The 21112-nt window shown below is 44.6% G+C and overlaps 1 protein-coding gene across 4 annotated transcripts in view; it reads right to left on the bottom strand.

Annotated features, from left to right (window-relative positions):
* The window catches only part of LOC148018180 (uncharacterized), a 123918-nt gene extending 103523 nt beyond the window's left edge, over nt 1-20395 (bottom strand). For all 4 annotated transcript variants that reach the window (XM_087661994.1, XM_087661995.1, XM_087661993.1 and 1 more), the window contains exon 1: nt 19878-20395. In XM_087661994.1, the coding sequence (XP_087518120.1) occupies nt 19878-20273 (396 nt within the window). In that variant the 5' untranslated portion in view covers nt 20274-20395. The remainder of the gene's footprint in view (nt 1-19877) is intronic.
* Between the last annotated feature and the right edge of the window lie 717 nt (nt 20396-21112).

Raw genomic sequence — 21112 nt, 5'->3', positions numbered from 1 at the left:
CATTCAACACATCATCTCCCAACCTAGATTGCCAACCTTCTATGAGTTTGTGTGCCAGTTGTTGAGTTACGTGAGGCTGTATGATCAAGTCCACAAAAAATCCTCATCACAGCCTTATTTAGAGCAGAGAGGGTTGGTTGCCTCTTCTTCGTGTGGGACAACCACTAGTGGCAAGAACTCGCTAGATGCAAAGGCAAGCCAATCAAAGGGTGACTCCTCTTCCTCAGATGGAACCAAAGAATCTAAACCCATCTGGCAGCAACTCCCAAAGAAAAACCGATTTCGCACACATTGCCAGAGAGCAGGCCATGTGGATGAGGAGTGTCGCTCTAAGACCCAAGGTCTTCCATCTAAAAAACCTCAGCAGACCGCTGCGACTGCACAGTCCAGTGGGGCTACGCTTTCCACTCCTGCTCCATGTGCTCCTTCAGCACCCGCCGTTGCTGTTGGACAGGTGGTTTGAGTACAGCCTCAATGGCCCATCTCTTTCACTATCCCTGAGGGATTGGCTAATTGGTCTGCAGGGCAGGTTTTGATTCCGTTGCACTTCATGCATCCATCTCACCTTGCTCTCTACCTCATCACGCGTTCCCTTGGCAGAACCCTGCTACTGGACATACGCGTTGGTAGCCACCTTCTTCGACTTGCATGTCTCTAGGTCCTTCTGATACCCTAGGTCAGTCTAGTATTCATTTTTCAAACTCTTAGAATCAGGCCCATAGCATTCATTGTCCTTAGCTTTTCCATTTTTTTGTCTTTTGCTGCATTTACTCACACACATACACATTCATTGCATTTATTTTGAGTTAGATTTTCTTTCTCTACTGTTTTGCTTTGGAGCATCTCACCACTAATCTCTATGTTTACAGATTCTCATCTCTTTTGCAAGGTTTTGTCTTTCAGTGTAGGGCTAACTTGCAAATTGCTTTGATCCTACCTGGGCTAGAGACGTGGGGATGCACACCAATCCTTTCATGGTTTCATCATTCTAGGAGTGCTTGCTCTTCTTCTAGCATGGCGGTTTCCCCTCCCGAGGCGGATCCTGCAGCATCTCTCTCGATGCTATCATGGCGGTGACTTCTACCTTGCTCTTCTAGCGGGGTGCTTCATCCACTTCACCTTCTTTCATTCCTTATGGTTCTCGGCACCATATGAAGACCGATATCAGGCTCCTCTTCCTTCTTCGGCATCTACATCCAGGTTGAGAGGGGATTCCTACCCTTCTTGGTATTCTACAGGCGGATCGTACAACATCTCTCTCGATGCTATCATGGCGGTGACTTCTACCTTGCTCTTCTAGCGAGGTGCTTCATCCACTTCATCCACTTCACCTTCTTTCATTCCTTATGGTTCTCGGCACCATATAAAGACCGACATCAGGCTCCTCTTCGTTCTTTGGCATCTACATCCAGGTTGAGAGGGGGTTCCTACCCTTCTTGGTATTCTACAAGCTTCAGCACTGTCTTCGACATGGGCTTCTTCCCCCTGTTGTACCTTACCCTTTGCATTGCATGATTACATCATCCTTCTACTAGGGCGCTTCGGTAAATAAACAATTTCCCCACGAGGGACACTGTCCAAGTGGCACCTGCTGCATGAGCATTCTTCAGCATGTAGCATACTTTGCATCTCATTGTACAGAACACCACTTTCGTAGATCCTAAGCTGTTTCCACCGGCGCCTGTTATTACCGCACCTCCATTCTTCTTCATCACATGGATATCTCATCACCTATTTTTCCTCGTCATCGACACCCTTAGTGGATAGATTAGCTTGTACTGTTTTGTGATGTGTTGGGTGTACCCTCCCTACTCCCGTCTTCTGGGTCACTTTTACTCAATTGGCCGCATCCCATCAAATTTACTTCGCTTATTTAATAAAAATAAAAATAAAAAATTCCATGTAGTTCCATCCGCCTTTACAGCGCTTGGCAGGCCACTGGGTAGCCGACGTGCACCCTTTGTCCGATGCCTTGGCTGCTTTGGGATGGGATGCCTTGGGGTACATAAACATCACAATGGCTGGCCTAACCTTTTGGCTCAATTTTGGGCCTGAGAGGGGATGTTGAGCTAAAATAAGCATTACTTGCTGATTAGCCTCTCAAATAGCCCCAAAATACACTAAAAATGCTCTTTTAGAGTAAACCCTAAAACAGGGAGCGGTTCGAGAGAGTTTAGTGGAAATCCTAATTTTTGGGGCACCCTTCCACATCTATAAATAGACAGGCTGCCCCCATTCAGCCATCATCCTTGTTTGCAAGTTACACCAACCCACACACCCTCTGCTACTGTCGGCGCCCAGTTTCCAGCCTGTAGCCCACCTCCATCTGCTATCCAGCCGTCATTGACTGCAACCACATTATCTTCAGCCTGTCCGTTGCTGTAGGCGGCAACTCTCAGCTGCTGGTGACTGCTCTAGACTGTCCCAGACTCCTGTTCAGCCTGCTGTCCATCATCTCCAAGGTCACCCAGCCTGCGTTTTCAGCATTGCAGGCCCTGACACTCTCAGACACTGTTTCAGCCTGCTGTTCACAGCAAACTGTGCATAGTTTCCAGCTTCCGATCGGTGGTACGCTGCTGCATTTACCAGTTTTCAACCTCCAAACTGCTGCGTTTTGGCAACCACCCTGCTGCCATTCACTATTCAGCACTCCTACACTGCGACTGGTGGTCACAGACTTTGGATCCGTCTTCGATGGACGTCACGCTCCGACATTGCTCTGCCCTTGAGCACATTGTACACTCTTACATTCATTTACAGCATTCATTCACTTCAGAGTTGTGTTCTCTCTCTCCCTTCTTCTGTTTTGAAGGAATCGATTAGGCACGGAGATCAAGACAGACAGTCATTACACGCAGTGAGAGAGACAGGGAGAGTGCGAGAGAGCAGAGTGTAGAGTGAACACGTTTTTTTTAGGTACAATGGTTGCTTGTTTCAGCCCATACAAACTCCTTTTGAGTTTACATACCATTTGTTCTTTCCCTTATTCAACAAACCCTTCAGGCTGCTACAAATATCTGTCTTCATGCAGATCACCATGTAAAAACGCGGTCTTTACATCCATGTGTATGAGCTCCATATCCTCAGCTGCAACCAAGCCCAAAATGGTTCTCAATGTAGTCATCTTGACTACAGGAGAGAAAATATCATCAAAGTCAATTCCATGCTCCTACTTGTACCCCTTTGCAACCAATCTCGCTTTGTACTTTGGTGAGGAACCAGAAGTGACTTTCATTTTGTAAACCCATTTGCATGGAAGGGTTTTCTGCCCTTTAGGCAACTGCACCAAGTCCCAAGTGCCATTTTTTTCAAGAGATTCCATCTCTGAGAGCATGGCTTTATACCATTTCTTGCTATCCTGTCTCATACACTCTGCAACTCCATTTTGGGGTGGATTATGAGGGGCAGAGAGCTCCCTCTTTATCCCTTTGCTGTCACAAAATGGCTGAAAGGCTTTGGACACATATTCCCCACCATTGTTAGAGCAATGACACTTAAGTGTCTTATTTTTCTGATTTTCAGCCAATGCGAAGAATTTTTTAAACTTGTCAAGCACTTCATCCTTGCTACGAATAGGGTAAACCCATACTTTCCGTGTAGCATCATCGATAAAGGTAACAAAATATTTCTTTCCCCCTAAAGATAATCCTGGCATTTGATATACATCTAAGTGTACTAACTCTAGAGGAGAAGATTTCAAAGAAAGAGACTTTTTGTGAGAAGTCTATGCATGTTTGCCATAAATACAATAATCACAATGCTCAAAATCAGCATAACAAAGGCAAGGCAAGTAACCCAAACGAGAAAGCACTTTCATTCCTGTTTGACTCATGTGTCCCAACCGGCCATGCCACAAAGAAACACTTGGCTGCTTGGTCACGGCAACAACATGGTCTGCACACTAGATACATGGAGTGGATACAACGTATCACTCTTGCAACCTCTGGCAATAACCCTAAATCCCTTACAGATCTTCCATTTTCCATCACCAAAGGTGGTATGAAAACCATCATCATCTAGCTACCCTACATACTTTGCATCTCATTGTGCAGAGCACCACTTGCGTGAATCCTAAGGTGTTTCCACCGGCGGCTATTGTTACCACACCCCCATCCTTCTTCATCACATGGATATCTCATCACCTATTTTTCCTCGTCATCGACACCCTGAGTGGATGGGTTAGCTTGTACTGTTTTGTAATGTGTTGGGTGTACCCTCCCTACTCCCGTCTTCTGGGTCACTTTTACTCAATTGGCCGCATCCCATCAAATTTACTTCACTTATTCAAAAAAAATCAAAATAAGAATAAAAATAAAAAATTCCATGCAGTTCCATCTGCCTTTGTAGGGCTTGGTAGGTCATTGGGCAGCCGACGTGCACCCTTTGTCCGATGCCCTATCCTCTCTGGGGTGACTACTCGGATTCCCTTGGTAAGATACCAATCGTCTCTGTAGTCCAGGTAGGCCACTGGAAAGTCGACGTGTACCCTTTGTCCAAGGCCTTGGCTGCTTTTGGGTGGGACGCCTTGGGGTACATAAACATCACAATGGCTGGCCTAACCTTTCGGCTCAATTTTGAGCCTGAGAGGGGGTGTTGAGCTAAAATATGCATTACTTGCTAATTAGCCTCTCAAACAGCCCCAAAACACACTAAAAACGTTCTTTTAGAGTAAAACCCTAAAACGGGGAGCGGTTCGTGAGAGTTTAGTGGAAACCCTAATTTTTGGGGCACCCTTCCACATCAATAAATAGACAGGCTGCCCCCATTCAGCCATCATCCTTGTTTACACGTTACACTAGCCCACACACCCTTTGCTGCTGTTGGCGCCTAGTTTCCAGCCTGCAGCCCACCTCCATCTGCTATCCAGCCATCATCGACTGCAACCACATTATCTTCAGCCTGTCCGTTGCTGTGGGCGACAACTCTCAGCTGCTGGTGACTGCTCTAGACTGTCCCAGACTCCTATTCAGCCTGCTGTCCATCATCTCCAAGGTCACCCAGCCTGCGTTTTCAGCATTGCAAGCCTTGACACTCTCAGACACTGTTTCAGCCTGCTGTTTACAACAGACTGTGGACAGTTTCCAGCCTCCGATCGATAGTACACTGCTGCGTTTACCAGTTTTCAGCCTCCAGACTGCTACGTTTTGGTGACCAGCCTGCTGCCATTCACTATTCAGCACTCCTACACTCTGACTGGTGGTCACAGACTTAGGATCCGTCTACGGTGGACATCACACTCCGACATTGCTCTGCCCTTGAGCACATTGTACACTCTTACATTCATTTACAGCATTCATTCACTTCAGAGTTGTGTTCTCTCTCTCCCTTCTTCTGTTTGTGTTTGAGTTTTTGTGTTTCAGTTTTGAGTTTTGTGTTTAGGGTTTGAGTTTTGAGTTTTGTGTTTGGGGTTTGAGTTTTGCCCTCTGTGTCGATGTCTGTCTCTTTGTGTTTCTGTCGTGGTCGTACACTCTGTGTGTCCTCAGTGCAAACCCTAGCAGTTTTCGTCACACTTGTCTTACTAGCTCTTCCATCAGATCAAAAGCTGGATGGCGACAATTACCACATATGGCATGTGATGATGTAGGCCATATTGGAGTCTTATGATTTGGCGGAGCTTGTGATGGAGGAGATCAACCGGCCCTCGGTGAGAGATGAGTCCCAACTCTCTTCAAATGCTCATGCGAAGTTGACCAAGGCCTAGTCTGGGACAAGCTGAATGCCAAGATTCGTTCTTTTCTTTTTTTGTCTTTTTCTGACGGTGGCTCGACGGATATGGCTAGAGCTTGACCATATGTACAACCAAATGACCCTAATGAAGAGGGTTTCTTTGGAGGTGCAGATGCGGAATGCGGGAAAGCCCATTTCCTCCAAAGACATGGTGACAAGGACAAGAAGGACACCAAGAAGGACATGAAGGATTCTGGTGCGATGATTGCACCCTCATCAACTGCTTTTCTACACCTAGTGGTCATTGAGGACTCTACACCGAAGACTTTTGATGCTGCAATGACAGCTCTCCAAGCAGCTCAAGAGTGCATCGTGAAAAGCCGTGCCTCATGGCACATGACTCCTTCAACAATTGGCATTGCCCATTTGCGACCCTCGCATGGGCAAATTCTCATAGAAGACAGTTCTTCTATGTTTATTGTTGCACGGGGTGAGATGCAGCTAATTCCAGATGGATGTGGTGGTACCCACACTTCCGAGGTGTTGCATGTGCCAGGTTTAGGACATCATTTGCTTTTGGTACATAAGATTTATTCTCTTGGTCTCTTAAAGAGTTTGACAGTGATGTTATAACTTGTTGGAGTTCTTGATCGTGGATCGAGGAAGGTTCTCTCTTTAGGGTATGAGGAGAATGGCATCTACAAATTGAAGTCTTCTTCCGCTCTTACCTCTCTTCTTCTTACCTGCTATGGCATGCTCAATTTGGCCACTTGAACTATGAGTATCTTCGAAAGGCATTGCAAGGCTCGCTTGTTGGAGGTTTGCCAGACATAGTGGTGAGCCAGCAGCCATGCGTCTCCTGCATTCGTGGGAAGCAGCATAGGGATGCGATTCCCAACACAACTTCGAGGTGGTCTACTTCACCTATGGAGCTTGTATCTACGGATCTTTGTGGCCTGATGAGGAATGAGTCTTGAAGGGGAGCTTATACTTTATGTTGATCGTAGATGACTACAATAGGATGACATGGGCCTACTTCTTGACGCTGAAGTTAGAGGCTTTCTCCCACTTCAAGGATTGGCTTCTCTTCCAGGATAACCGATCGGGTCGAAGATTGAAGACCTTGCGATCAAACGAGGGTGGTGAATTTGTTTCTAATGAGTTAGCTCGTTTTTGTGCAGATAAAGGCATTCACCTAGAGTTTCCTAATACCAACACTCCTCAAGAGAATGGCATTTTGGAGCGGAAGAACCGAGGTGTGATCAAGATGGCACGCACCATGATGAAGCACCGGCCAGACACCTTAGTTTCTCTGGGCCGAGGCAGTGACTACGGTAGTCCTCCTCCTAAATCGATCCCCCACTTCAGCCATTGACAGGATGACACCTTTTAAAGCTTACTTTGGGACTAAGCCTAATGTCTCTTATTTCAAGATCTTTGGGTGTGATGCCTATGTGCACATCCCGAAGACGCAACGTGACAAATTTGAGGCGGCTTCCCGACGACAGGTCTTTGTTGGCTCCAACTCCCACTCCCAAGGTTATCGCTTGTATTATCCCATAAAGCGGGATGTCTACATGAGCCGAGATGTGCGGTTTGTGGAAGTTCCGGTCACAGAGGGGGGAAGCACCCCGTACTTAGAGATCCAAGGGAGAGTTAAGCTCTCGAGACAGTTCCTTTGGAGCCAAAGCCTCTTGATGAAGATTCTTCTTCAGATTCCAAGTCTTCTCTTCCACTAGCTACCCCAGTGGAGCTCCCATCAGTGGATATACCCAAGTCTTCAATAGATGAGGAGCGCCAGGGAGACATTCGGCCTCCTCCTCATTGGGCACGTGATACACTCCGCGATTCAAGGATCGAGGGGGTCCCTAAGGAGTGGGAACCGCAGGATGGACCGCAGAGGTCACAGAGGCACTAGGCACTTTCTAAAGAGCTTGTTTGCTCTAACTACTATTTGATGTTCCGTGTTATGCAGGGTAGAGAACCTACATCATTGAAGGAGGCTTTATAGTCTGATCATTGGCGAAAGGCAATGAAAGCCGAGTTGGAGGCTGTTGAGCGGAATGGCACTTGGTTCCTTGTGCCTCATCTCTCTCATGAGAAGGTGATTGGTGTCAAATGGATCTTCAAGACCAAGTACCATAATGATGGCTCGTTGGATAAGCACAAGGCTCGCCTTGTGGCTAAAGGTTTTACACAGCGCCCAGGTGTTGACTTCCATGATACTTTTGCCCCTACAGCTCGCATGGAGACTATTCGTGCTGTTCTTGCCTTGGTTGGTCATAGGCCTGTTTTCAAGTTGGATGTGAAGTCAGCCTTCTTGAATGGTGATTTGAAGGAGGAGATCTATGTAGAGCAGCCTCCTCGCTTTGGTTCCTCAAATGGAAAGGTTTACGGGTTAAAGAACACCTTGTATGGCCTGAAGAAGCTCTGCATGCTTGGAATGAGAAAATTGATTCGTTTCTCCACACCAAGTTGAGATATCGGCACTCTAGGGCCGATCCGTAGCTTTATGTGCACACTTCCGAGGGAGGTCGTGTGTTGTTTGTTTTGCATGTTGATAACTTGATTGTTGCAGGTGATCATACCCTGAAGGTCGACGAGACGAAGGCAGCCCGACATCAGAAGTTCGAGATGAAGGCTTCAGGACTTCTCCATTTCTTTTTGGGCCACGAGATTTATCAATCTCCGAGGGGGATTTTCATCTCTCAGCAAAGATATGTACAGGAGCTCTTGGTGTCTTTTGAGATGGAAGATTGTCGGTCCATTTCTACTCCTATGGATTCAAACTGGAAGGCCACTTCATACGCAGCTTCTCCTTTGGCGGATGCTACTCGCTACCATCAGCTGATTGAATCATTGATTTGGCTCCTCAACACACGGGTTGATCTATGTTTTGTTGCCGGTCTCTTGGTTGGGTTCATGAGTGCACCTCAACACGTGCATTGGCAGGCTGCTCAAAGGATACTCCAGTATCTGAGGGGGACCTCCGACTTAGGGATTCATTATCCAACAGGTACAGGTGCTTCAAATCTTGTTCTTGCAGGCTGAAGTGATTTAGATTGGACTAGCGATGTGGATCAAAGGCGATCTACTACAAGTTATTGTTTTACCTTGGATGCTGGTGCTATCTCTTGGAGAACCAAGAAGCACCCCATGGTAGCAAGAAGAATGGAGTAGCAAGAGGCACCACATGTGAGACTGTGGCTTCGGCGGTTGTTAAAGGGACACCCACTGAAAAAATGGCTAAATTATGGACACAACCCTTTTTGGAGCTATCAATGCAAAACCCTAAATGAAGTGTGTGAACTGAAGAAGTGGTTTCTCAACATATCTTCCTCCCTTATAGGGTCTTTGGTGTAATCTATCACTTGATTCTTTGTCCCAAACAATAGGGACATTTTCCTTGATAATCAAGGAGGAGTTTTGATGGGTTTACGCTCTTTATGTGGACTATTTTGGACTATGAATAACAATCAAGAACAAGGCAGCAATTTGAAAATGAAATTTTGATGCTCAAACACAGCTTCTCTTGAGTTCTACCACTTGATTCTTGATCTCTACCCTTGATTGGCATAGCATAGATAACAAAAATAGAGTTCTATTTGGATTTGGAGCAACATTTGTACCATGTTTTGCTTCTTACAAGGCTGAAGTGCTTCATGGTCTTGTCTATAATGGATGCTACCTATCATCTTCCATCAACAGATTGATAGATGTGTGACATTTTCAGGGTTACCTATAGCTTTTGAATTATGTTCAACAGAGATTATTCATGTATCACTACGTATACTAAGCGATAGTCTCAGTTTGTGTTGGGCTCTCATCCCAAGTGTATGCATATGCGTTTGTCTTGGGTATATCTATCAAATCTATAAGATGTAATGTAGATTCATTGCTCTACTAAGCAATATGAAATGAAGTCACTCGATTTCACCTCTATTTGTCTCCATTAAATCTTCCAAATTCTAAATTCTCTTTCTTTCATCTTATTTTGTCTCTCAATCTCCCTACACCTTCTTGTCTCTTACCCTTGTAGTAGACCTTCAACCTTGCACACTCCGATAACGGCCAATAAAAATAACGAGTGACCAAAGCCAAAGTCCAGTGTGCTAGGGTGTCCAGTGCTCAACACATCATGACACTTGTATGAAATTTTTCTGCGGATATCCTCATCATCGGACACATACACTTCGCCTTGTTTAAAAAGTAATCCATGTAAACGCCCCGAACAACGTAGTATGCTTAACAATTATGATATTCGCTTGTTTTCGAGATTTAATATAAAAGAGAATGAACACTTAAAGCTGAAAATGAAAATTACTCACAAAATTACAGCCATGAAAATGTAAAAGTAACGGAGACAAGATTGAGGGTTGAAGATGGGCAACCCCCCCCTGAAGGAATGTATTTCTGCTCAACCCAAGTCCCTTAGGGAAGAGCTAATTAAATATTACTTTTTAATATGAAAATTAAAAAAATTGAGTATTATTTTGACTCTTTAATAATAATAAAGAATTGTCTCACGTGCAAGTTAGATCCTAGCTAGACAATTCACTAATTCTTTTAGTCACTCTTTGTCCTCATGCACTTGCTAATTGTTATACACATAAATAGAGACCTATCTCATGACACAAATGACTGGTGTTCCCTCTAATCAATCCCATTTTGTCCCTTGTGTCTTTGCCAACTCTCTCTCGTACAAACATTGAGCATTCATATGACAAAATTGGTTGATCAATTCATTTTTATCCTTAATTAGAATGGCATCCCTATTTTTTAGGACTAGCATTTTTAGGCTAATTCGAGGCTCCTAAAATTTAGGGACCCCCCAATATGGGTGTCATATGAAAGCTTTTTCCGTGTACATCGCAAAAACGGTATTAGAATCTTCATGTGACTTTCCTATGCAAAGAAATGTGCATTTCAAGCTTTCAGCCCACACATGCACATTGTACAAGCATTTCATGATCATGCCATCTTGTTGATTGTAACTGTCTGTTCTGGTGGATCTAGCCCACACTTCAAGGCATCAATCCTTTCTATGTGCGAGTCTAACCCTGATATGCGTGAGTTCTGGTCACAGGCGCCCAATTGGGCCATGTAGGTGGAAGTGTGATCTATCTTTTCTCTAACTCACCGCGTGGGTCCACCATAACCTATGACCACTCATCAGTGGCCAGCTCCAATGCACTTTTCTTTATATCTAATTAGTGCAAAGCAAACAAATTTAATAAATCATTATATAGACAAATTAATGAAAAATGATACAAATTCTGTTTCTATAGAGTTGTGACAATCCATTACAAATGGAATACTTTTCCGCCATCTTTCTCTCAATAGCTAGCTTATGAGCATCTGAACTGCCAAAGCTTCCCGAGTACTAGATTCCCCTTGAATTAGTTGCCAAATCTTACCAAAGTGAAAATTGTTTTGGCAATGCTCTTTAAGAGAAAGATAGAAATCAGTCAAATTTTCAGAGAAGAACACGGCATTGACTACAAGAATTCGATTGAGAGCATTTGCAACCATATTAGTTTCACCCTTCCTAAAACGAGTTCAAAGTCAAAGTCTTGCATAAGCTCCACCCATCTCGCCATGGAGCCATAGAGATCAAGTTAATCAGATAGATATCTCAATGAATAATGGTTCGTCCAAATAATAAATTAGGCATCTTACAAATAATGACGGGATAATTTAAGTGCATGGATGATTGCCAACAATTCTTTCTCATGAATGGTATAACGCATTTGGGCATCAGCAAGCTTACAACTCTTGAATACAATAGGTTGACCATCCTGATAAAAAACAACACCTAATGCATAGTCGCTCTCATCCGTATAACCTCAAAAGGTTTGTTTAAGAAGAACGAGACTTGATCGTCATCTGACTTCGAGGAGTCAATAGTGGCAAACACTATGAGTAACCACCAATATTCGGCCAACTTAACTTCCAAACATCCCCTTCGTTCATGGAAAACTCCTGAAGCTTAAGATCAAGATTGATACGTTGAGTGCGGTCTCAAACCGCATAGCGATCAATGAGATGACTCAATACTCAGATGCGAGGGGAAAATGCTGTAATTGAGAGTGAAACTCAAGAAGCAACCCTTGCATTAACTCAACATTGATTGTGGCATTACGGGATCTTCATTGATGGATGTGATCAAGGTGAGCTAATTGAGGGTCCCAATACCAATGACAAGGTCTAGCATAGGGTGAGCTAATCAAGGGTCTGTTAGTACCGACGATGAGATCCCAAAGTCCTTGAGATTCAAGCAATTCCTACATGAAGTTTGACCAAGTGGTAAAATTCCACCTGTTAAAACGAGTCTTATCTCTAAAGGATTTTTTGCCGTTGCAACAAGAGTGGTAGTGCTAAGAGATGGAGATGTGTAATGGAAGTGGGGTGGATAGGGAGGATAGGAAGGTGGAGTGGAGTACACTTGGGAAGTAATCCCAAAGTGCCCACCATGCATACGGGAAGTATGCACAACGGATCCAAATGTGAGCATGGGCAGACTGGATATGGTAACCGCCTGAGAAGCCCATGTGGAGAGATCGGGACACAAGGAGCAACGGATGGAAATCCCTGCGTAGGAGTGACCCAAGGGATGTGGGACGATGGTCCATAAGCAGAGGATGAATATCCCTACATCTAAAAGGTCATGTGAGGGATTTGTGAGTGTCTGAGGGTAGTGAGAGGGATGCCCATCACAACCATCCCAAAGTGGAAGGATGTGGTAAAGTGGGGATAGATGAAAGATACAATGTTAAAGGGTAGCATTCCCCCTGGGCCCTAAAAATGCACCAAGAGGTGGAGTGATTGAAGGGTAGGTAGATGGTGGAGCGCAAATAGAAGATCCAACCCCTATTGTGCTTTGAGCGGAAGTGCAATATAATCCAAGATTTTGGAATGAAGATTTGAGTAGATCAAAATGTGAAGATAGTGGTGGAACGGGAGAACGTTGAAAAGTGTGGTTTACGTGCTCAAATGAAACAAAAGATAGAGATATACATGATGAAGGGTGTCTGCTTCGAGAGCCTCCTCTATTAAACTTAACATACTAAAAATCATCCAAATCCTGCACAACAAAAGAAGAAACAGCGAAGGTTTTGGCTCATACGACTCAAAAAGGTTTATATGAATCTAACACAAGACCTAGCAGAGATAAAGGAGATGGATCGCTGAATGTGCGGAATGTTACAATTCCTCCAAGATCAAAGAGATGGCTAGTCTCACAAATCAGTCCAGACGGAGTAGTAACACTTGTTGGAGGGGTGTGAACTGAATTGTACATGATGTGCAAATATTCCTCAAACTCTTCATTTGTAAGATGACCAAAACGAGAAGAAGAAGATGATAAATGTGAAGGTGTGTCTACCTTCTCCTCAAGATCATAATGCCTTCTCACAACCTACAATGATGGAGAAGCCTGATAGGGCATCATAGGATCCAAAGAAGAAGATGCTTGAGACATTATGAGTAAGAATCGAGTCGTGTGTGAGTCACACAAAGACTAACCTCCACAATCACTATAGGATACTCTTTAGAAGAGTACCAGCTCTAATACCATGTGAAGATATGCTAGGTTTTGCATTGAGGAAACACAACATGTACAACCAAGACTAAAACACAAAGACTCAGACACAGAGACAAGCAAAACTCAAACCCTAAATGCAAAACACAAACTCAAAACTCAAACACAAACACAAACATAGAGAGAAGAAACTCTGAAGTGAATGAATGTTGTAAATGAATGTAAGAGTATACAGAATGCCCAAGGGCAGAGCAATGCAGTGTCGAAGAGTAATGTCCACCAAAGACGGATCCCAAGTGCTATGACCAATCAAAGATGAGAGAGTGCTAAATAATCAAGGATAGTAAGTTGGTCACCAAAACATAGCAGTCAAAGGCTGAACTCTAGTAAACATAGTAGTGTACCACCAAAGGAATGTTGAAAATTGATCACCTGAGACAAAGAACTATCAAGCAATAGCAAGAGAGGTGTTTGCTAATGTAGACAGCTTGTTGGATAGTAAAAAACTTGGTACTACAGCACTCACCCGGTGAGAGAGATTGTAGCAACATGTTGCTTGGCAACAAATGCTAAAAACGCAGGCTAATCAGGTGCTACAATGACACAGTAGATGGAAATCTCCAAACAATAGGGCGATGGCTGAAAACAGGCTGCCTAGGGCTGGATAGTGATGGGTTGCACTTGGTGATGGCTAGACAGTACATGATAGGTGGTTCATGGCTGAAATCTGCATGGTAAAGTGAGAAACTTGCACAAACAGACGAGGCTAAATGGTGGTCAGCCCGTCTATTTATAAATGTTGAAGGGTACCCCCAATAATTAGAATTTTGGGGGGACCGTTGTAACCTCTCAAACCACACACCAGATTTGCATTTTTCATTAATTAAGCGTGTTTTGGGACTATTTAAAAATGCTAATCAGTTGTAAAGCGTGTTTTAGCTTAACAAGCCAAAGATGTTGATCATCGGCCATCAACAATGGTTGTTGCTTCGTACTCAATACATGAGCTATTTCATGGAGCAACAAGAAGCAACAAATGATGGCCCGTTCTTCTACAAAGGCAAAATATGGAGCAATGTCTACTACCACTGAGGCTTTGTGGCATCAAAGACTATTAGGAGAGCTTGGATGTCCTCAAAGCCATGCTAGTACTATTCTATGTAACGATCAGAGTTGCATAACTATTGCTCAAAACCCGTTGTTTCACACATGAAATAAGCATATCCAGATCCATTATCATTACATTTGGGAGAAGATATGGAAGGCACAATCATAGTGGAGTTATTGTAAGATAGCATAAAACTTGGCCAATCTCTTCACCAAAGCTCTCACTCAAGCTGCTTTATATCAGCACTCCAAATCCCAATCTCATGACCAGTCCAAGAGCTGAGAGGGCATATTAGAGGATCATCCCTGGACAAGCAGGCAGACAAGCAGGTAAAGGGTGGTTGAACAGTCGGGCAAGGACAGCACAGGGAGCAAATAGTGAACCAATATCCAATCAAACAACATAGGCAACCAATTAGAGGAATGCGGGCAGCCAGTGTCAGCGAAAAATCTAACAGCAATCAGCACATTCATTGCTGCAAGTTGGTCATTTTCAACCTAGCTGATCTAATCATTAGCAATCATTATTGCAAGCTATTTCTAACGATCTGGCCCATGTGGTCATGTACACTTTGTATGAGAGATTGTGAGTTTAGGCTAAGTGCATGCCTTCATTACTCACGGTGTACATTCTTTGCTTTCATATTTCAATCTTTAGTATTTATTGTCCTCTCTCTCTCTCTCTCTCTCTCTCTCTCTCTCTCTCTCAGCCCCTACATCCACTTTCGCAATGCTACACTCTTGCACACCCTGCTATTGAGAAACCCTTCACCCGCAGTTTCTGTTTTTGCGTTTCTGCGTTTTGCGTTTAGGGTTTGCAGCCCCAAAAAGGGGCGCCATCCTAGACTGACTGTACCTATTTATAGGACACTCATTCATTCCTACGGCTGATTCATTCAGTCCGTCGCCTCTTCTCTCCAGCCTCTCCACTGCCCTCACACCCCTTCAGGAGGACATTGCGGTTCGTGGTTCGTGGCTGTCTTTATCATCTTCCTTGTGCTACAGCACCCTTGTTCCCTTGTATCACATTCACTCCATGATTCAGATCTTCATCATTCCATTCATCAGAGTTTCTTCTCTCTTCTCTTCTCTTATCCATGTTTACCGAGTTCACTCTGTGTTCCTCCCCGCAAACCCTACTGTCTCGCTAGTACATCATCTTTTGACATGGTATCAGAGCTGGATCTACTCAAACAGCGGCAAAGATCCTCCACTCCAATGACGGCAAAGACCGGTGGTTGGTTCAACATCCACTTCTCTTCTGCTTCCGCTACATCGAAATCTCGTTTTTACAGGTTTCAGGTGTTTTCAGCTTGCTGCCCACACCCCTTTCGCGGAGGACATCACAATCTCAGCTGTCCCTTGCTGTCATCTACAGTCTGGCACCTATTTCCAGCCTTCCGCCCACAGTTTGTAGCTGTTTACAGCAAAGCAACTGTTGCTGATCACTCTCCATTCAGAAAACAATCTCGTTTTTGCAGATTTCAGGTATTTCAGCTTGTTGCCCACACCCTGGATGCGGAGGACATCGTGGTCCAAGCTGACCATTACTGTCTACAACAGTCCGGTGCTTGTTTCCAATCTACCACACACTGTTTGGAGCTGATTTCAGCATACTGATTGCTACTACTAGCTTTTCCAGCATTTTTAGCCTTTCTCTCTACTACAGCCTGCGTTTTTAGTCTCTCTCTTCTCACCTGCGTTTTTAGTCTTTCTCTCTCCTGCACTGTCGTCTACATCAGATCCAGCCTTCATTGGCTATGTTTTCCCACAAAGATCCTCCTCATCAGAGAAGACAAAGACCGGTGGCGAGTTCGGCATCAACATTTGATTTCTCTATCATTTCTGCCGCACATTGGGAGATATCCTTTTTCTCCCTCCCACCCTCCCTTCTCCAGTTTGTCACACCGGTACCATGGCGTCTCCCCCGATCAATTGCCCTTTTACTAGGTGTTCCTACAGCAGCACGAACGGTCATCCCACCGAAGACTGTCAACATCAACCTTTACTCCCCACCCTCCCAAAGTATATGCGTCTCCCACCTGGCACTTCCTGTGCCACCTCTCCTTTCTGGGCCACAGAGATCATTTTGCATCGGCTATCAGAGAATTATGTTCAACGCAATAAGCCACAACTGACGCACACTAAGTCCTTTCGAGCACATAGAGGCTCTAAGGCCTTACGAGGCGATGAGCCCTCCTAGAGACCACCCCACTACACGGAGGTTTTCCCCACCCACTTTCAAGTACAGTGGCTTCCATGACCCACATCTCCTCCACAGTCCACTCTCCTGAGAGCCCATGATTGTTCCCCACCCCTAGCTCATCCTGAGCCTCCATCTTCTCCACCCTCTTCCGCTCAGGTTCCAAAGGCCACTTCTGGGTGCTTTCCGGCTTCTTCTTCTAAGCCCCGGATACCTTCTTCAGCACTACTGGCGGCACTTCCTTTGTCATCAAATGCTTCGCAGTCCGTGAGCCATGAGTGGTTGGATTCCCTTTCTCTCTCAGATTGGGATTCAGAGGGGGATTTTCTTACTTCGACCTCAGAGGGGGCTTCCAATTCTTCTCCGGCTTCAGAGAGAGCTCCTATTTCTACTCCTTCCAATTCAGAGAGGGACCCTATGTGCCATGAAGTTCTTCACACACCACCACCTTTCACTTTCAAGGAGTGGCTCTCCTTCAAGCAATCATTTCCTCTACTCATACCTAGGATCCAGAGGATCTATCTAGATTGGGGCCCTTGGGTCTTCAGCAATGACTTGGTGGCTAGGCCTTCGTATTCCTTCTAGCATGGAATCACGGAGCTAGTGGCTACTCTCCCGAGGTTGAGTTTCGGGTTCTACAGCTCATCCAGTCTCTTGGCTGTCTTCAAAGGTCTCCTTTCAGGTGGTATTCTCAGATTACAGGGTGGATCTTCTTCGTCCCTTGGTCAGCATAGAGCCACCTCCCAAGATCGAGTACAGCCATATCTTTTAGGTTCTCGGCACCACACAAAGTCCGACATTCCTTCTATGCATTGCATGTTTTCATCATCTTTGTACTAGGGCGCTTGGGCAAGTGAACAATTTCCCCACAAGGGACAGTGTCCAAGTGGCACTGCTGCATGAGCATTCTTCAGTATGTAGCATTCCATCTCCACCTCACTCTTCTCTTCTTCCCCTTTTCGGGCCTGAGAGGGGGTGTTGAGAAACCCTTCACCTGCAGTTTGCGTTTTTGCGTTTCTGCGTTTTGCGCTTAGGGCTTGCAACCCCAAAAAGGGGCGCCATCCTAGACTAATTGTGCCTATTTTTAGGCCACTCTCTCATTCATTCCTACAGCTGATTCATTCAGTTCGTCACCTCTTCTCTCCAGCCTCTCCACTGCCCTCACACCCCTTCAGGAGGACATTGCAGTTCATGGTTCGTGGTTGTCTTCATCATCTTCCTTGTGCTACAACACCCTTGTTCCCTTGTATATCACATTCACTCCATGATTCAGATCTTCATCATTCCATTCATCAAAATTTCTTCTCTCTTCTCTTCTCTTCTCCATGTTTGCCAAGTTCACTCCCTATTCCTCTCCGCAATCCCTATTGTCTCGCTGGTACATCATCCTTTGACACTTGCTAGCCACAACATCCCCATTTCATCACTACATTTTGTTGGACTAGCGACTCTATCATGCAGATTACGCATAGTCACATGGAACAGGAAATGGGAACGGGAATGGCCAAGAATTGCCATTCCATGTGGCTATATAGTCACATGTAATAGGCATGAAACAGAAAATGGGAATGGGGAACAAGAACGGGGGACCCAAAAATGGTCATTCCATGTGACTATGAGATTATGACCTGTCAGTTGATTCATACTTGCATTTTGCTGAGTAGGAGAGCATGCAGCAAATGGCATCATCAGCACTCATTCTCCAGCTGTTCGAGGCTTGTTACAGTCTGTTTGCACTTTGTTCAGCATCATGGAACTAGCAATATCATTCTCAGTGTGGTTGACAACACATTCATCTTCTTCGCTAGCTACAACTCCTAAGGACTGTGTTTTGCTCTCTCTACTAGAGTCCATCATCATCTGGTGTCTTCTCGAACATCCCCTTGCCCAGAGGACTATGTTTTGCTCCTTCCACAAAGCATCCTCATCAATAGGTGCTGCCACTTGATCAACCATGACAATGCAGTCACCTCTGAACTCTGATTGGCATCATGGACTTGACTCTACTCAGCTCAATTATACCAGCATTGCTTAGGATTCATTATTTTGCCACCACAAAATAATAGAATTTGAATAAGAATTGGGATTGCTAGATGTTTCATTTTTTGTGTTTCAAAGTTCACAAGCAGCCAGCTGGGCAGCCAGTCTCAAACAAAATGCAGCAGTAGCATATCAAAATGCAGCTGCAGCAGCTCCAAGGTGATGATGTCAGCAGGGCAGCAGGCTGCAGCTAACTGGGGTAGGCAGGGCAGCAGCTGGAAGTCCTCCTCCACTGATGGTGATGTCTTCCAGCAGCAGCTCCAAAAGGGGTATGGGCAGTAGTGTGAGAAGAGGTGGCTGTAAGCTGAAGGTAATGATGAATAATTGAGACAAGATAAAGGTGTGACCACAACTAACTCTATTCATGGAGGATTTTGGAGCATTCGTCCTACTATTAAAAAATAAGTGGCTTATTTTTTGTAATTAGGATTAATTGGCTTTTGGGGCTGTTTTAAGGAGAATAAAATAAGGATTAATGCCTTGTAGCTTTAGATTAGTTCTAACCCTATTTTTAGTGCCTCAACACTCTCATCCTTCATTTAGCAATTTTTCTCTGTTAATTTGTTAGTCATTTTTGTAGATTGTGTATTCTCTGCAAACCCTAGGGCTGTGAATTTGATGTGCAATAACTACACACATGCATGCATATACGCATGCATTCACAGATATAAATCCACAAATACAAAAGGACAAGACAAAGCAGTGGTGGCAATGTGTTATCCAATACCTATGGATGAGGGGGATCTTGATTGAACTTTATTTTAATTCTCCAAAATAATCAACTTCCAATTCAAAGGGGGTGTTCTTCCAATAACTGATAAGCATTTCATCTTTTGGCTTCCTAGGTTACCTAACTCATGCACCATACTTTCATGAGACTATGGGTTTTGCATGACACTCCTACTTCCAGTGATCCATTAGAAAGATGGATGGGACAGCCATGAATGTTGATGTTTAGGGTTTTCAATGCAGTTCTAAGTATAGCATAATGAAGCATGCACGCAGGTGGTATAATTGCACAGACTGTGCTGAAAAATCCAGACTTGCCACATGCTGGAAGCAAGCTCCTACCAATTTTGTATTAAGAGAAGTGTCCTTGTCAGTTTGTCGTCTCTCATTGTAACAATGACCATTGTGTTTTTATGTGCACTCCAACTGTACGCAACATTTGCTTCTCCTAATTAATAATGCCGAATAAGGAGGCAATTAGGGGTAATGTGATCAGGCATATCTTAACTAAGAATGATAACCTTCACTGGCAGACTAGAGTAAAACAAGTAGTATCAGAAATAAAGACGATTATTACAAACTATTGCTAACCTCGAGTGAGATGGCCCAACGGTCTCGCTTCCCGAGCTCTTCAAAGACTGTAAACCAATCATGAGGTTGCAGCCACCTGCTGTGGTAATCAAGGGATTCAATGATTGATCCATCATCTTTGTTCAATGCCACTACAAGAGCTTTGAGAGATGCCTCTGGTTCAAGCTGGACATGCTTCTTCCTCCTGAAGGCAAACCTTCTCCCCCCCGTGGATGAGAAGGAAGCACATACAATGCTACAGCCACGGCCTCTGCTGTTTATGGAAAGCGCACATGGGACGCCCGTTCTTGCTGGTGCTAATCTGAGCTCACTGGGATGTGAGAACGGGCATACCTCTGCAGCTTCTTCATCGCAAAGCCAAGTCCTGGAAGAACTCAAGCAATGCTGCATCGTCATGGCAGTCGTGACGCGACACGCCCTACTGTCAAGTGCCTTCCTTGACGGCGGCCATGGCGACAATGAAGCTCCAACGTTCTATCCAGGGGTTAAAACAGATAAGGCGATACTTGTCGTTTGCCAAATTGTGAAGAGGGGTTACAAATTTTTGGTTACACTTGCTAGCAAAGATTAACCTTTACTTTCTTTATTTGATCCTCAGGGCACACCATCAAACTAGCAAATTGTCTTCCTCCTTTGTAATGCGTGCCAATTTGGCAGTGCCCTCAGGGAAGGATGTCGCACGTATCGAACTCATGCACACCAAGAACTCAACCCACACCTAATGCACTATGCCACAATTGCATGGTAGCAAATTGTTTTCCTCTTTGAAAGCAAAATTTTGTAATCCTAACAAAGGTAAAGGACTTGAGATGAATGGGGTGATTGGGTGGTTTGTAGCACATGTTGCATTAACGGGAATTAATGCCCATCAACACATGGCCACATGGCACATGAGAAGGGCTCTAGGCCACTTGGGAGGTTTAGAGTTGCATGCACAAAGCCAGGAGCCTCCTCTTCCAAGCAACCCTTTCAACAAGGGGACATAATAGAGATCAATAGGAAGGCTTAAAGAACAGAAGAGCAAATGGATTTTGACTATCGTCAAATAGCAACATTGTTGATCTCTCGTTAGAGTTGGGAAGGAGCTTTGACATGATCTCTTGCAACACAATGCACTAAGGAAGGCATGTATCACATAAGGGAAAAGAATCCTTGAGGCACCAATGCCATTTTCACTTCTTTGCCTCAAACAATGATATGCAAACTTTTGCTTGCTTGCTTCATACATTTATTTC

Source organism: Lygodium microphyllum, chromosome 21 (genome assembly GCF_053477565.2).
Source record: "Lygodium microphyllum isolate KBCC chromosome 21, Lygodium_microphyllum_v1.1.10, whole genome shotgun sequence".
In the NCBI taxonomy this organism is placed as follows: Eukaryota; Viridiplantae; Streptophyta; class Polypodiopsida; order Schizaeales; family Lygodiaceae; genus Lygodium; species Lygodium microphyllum.
This window is presented reverse-complemented; position numbering and strand designations above follow the sequence as displayed.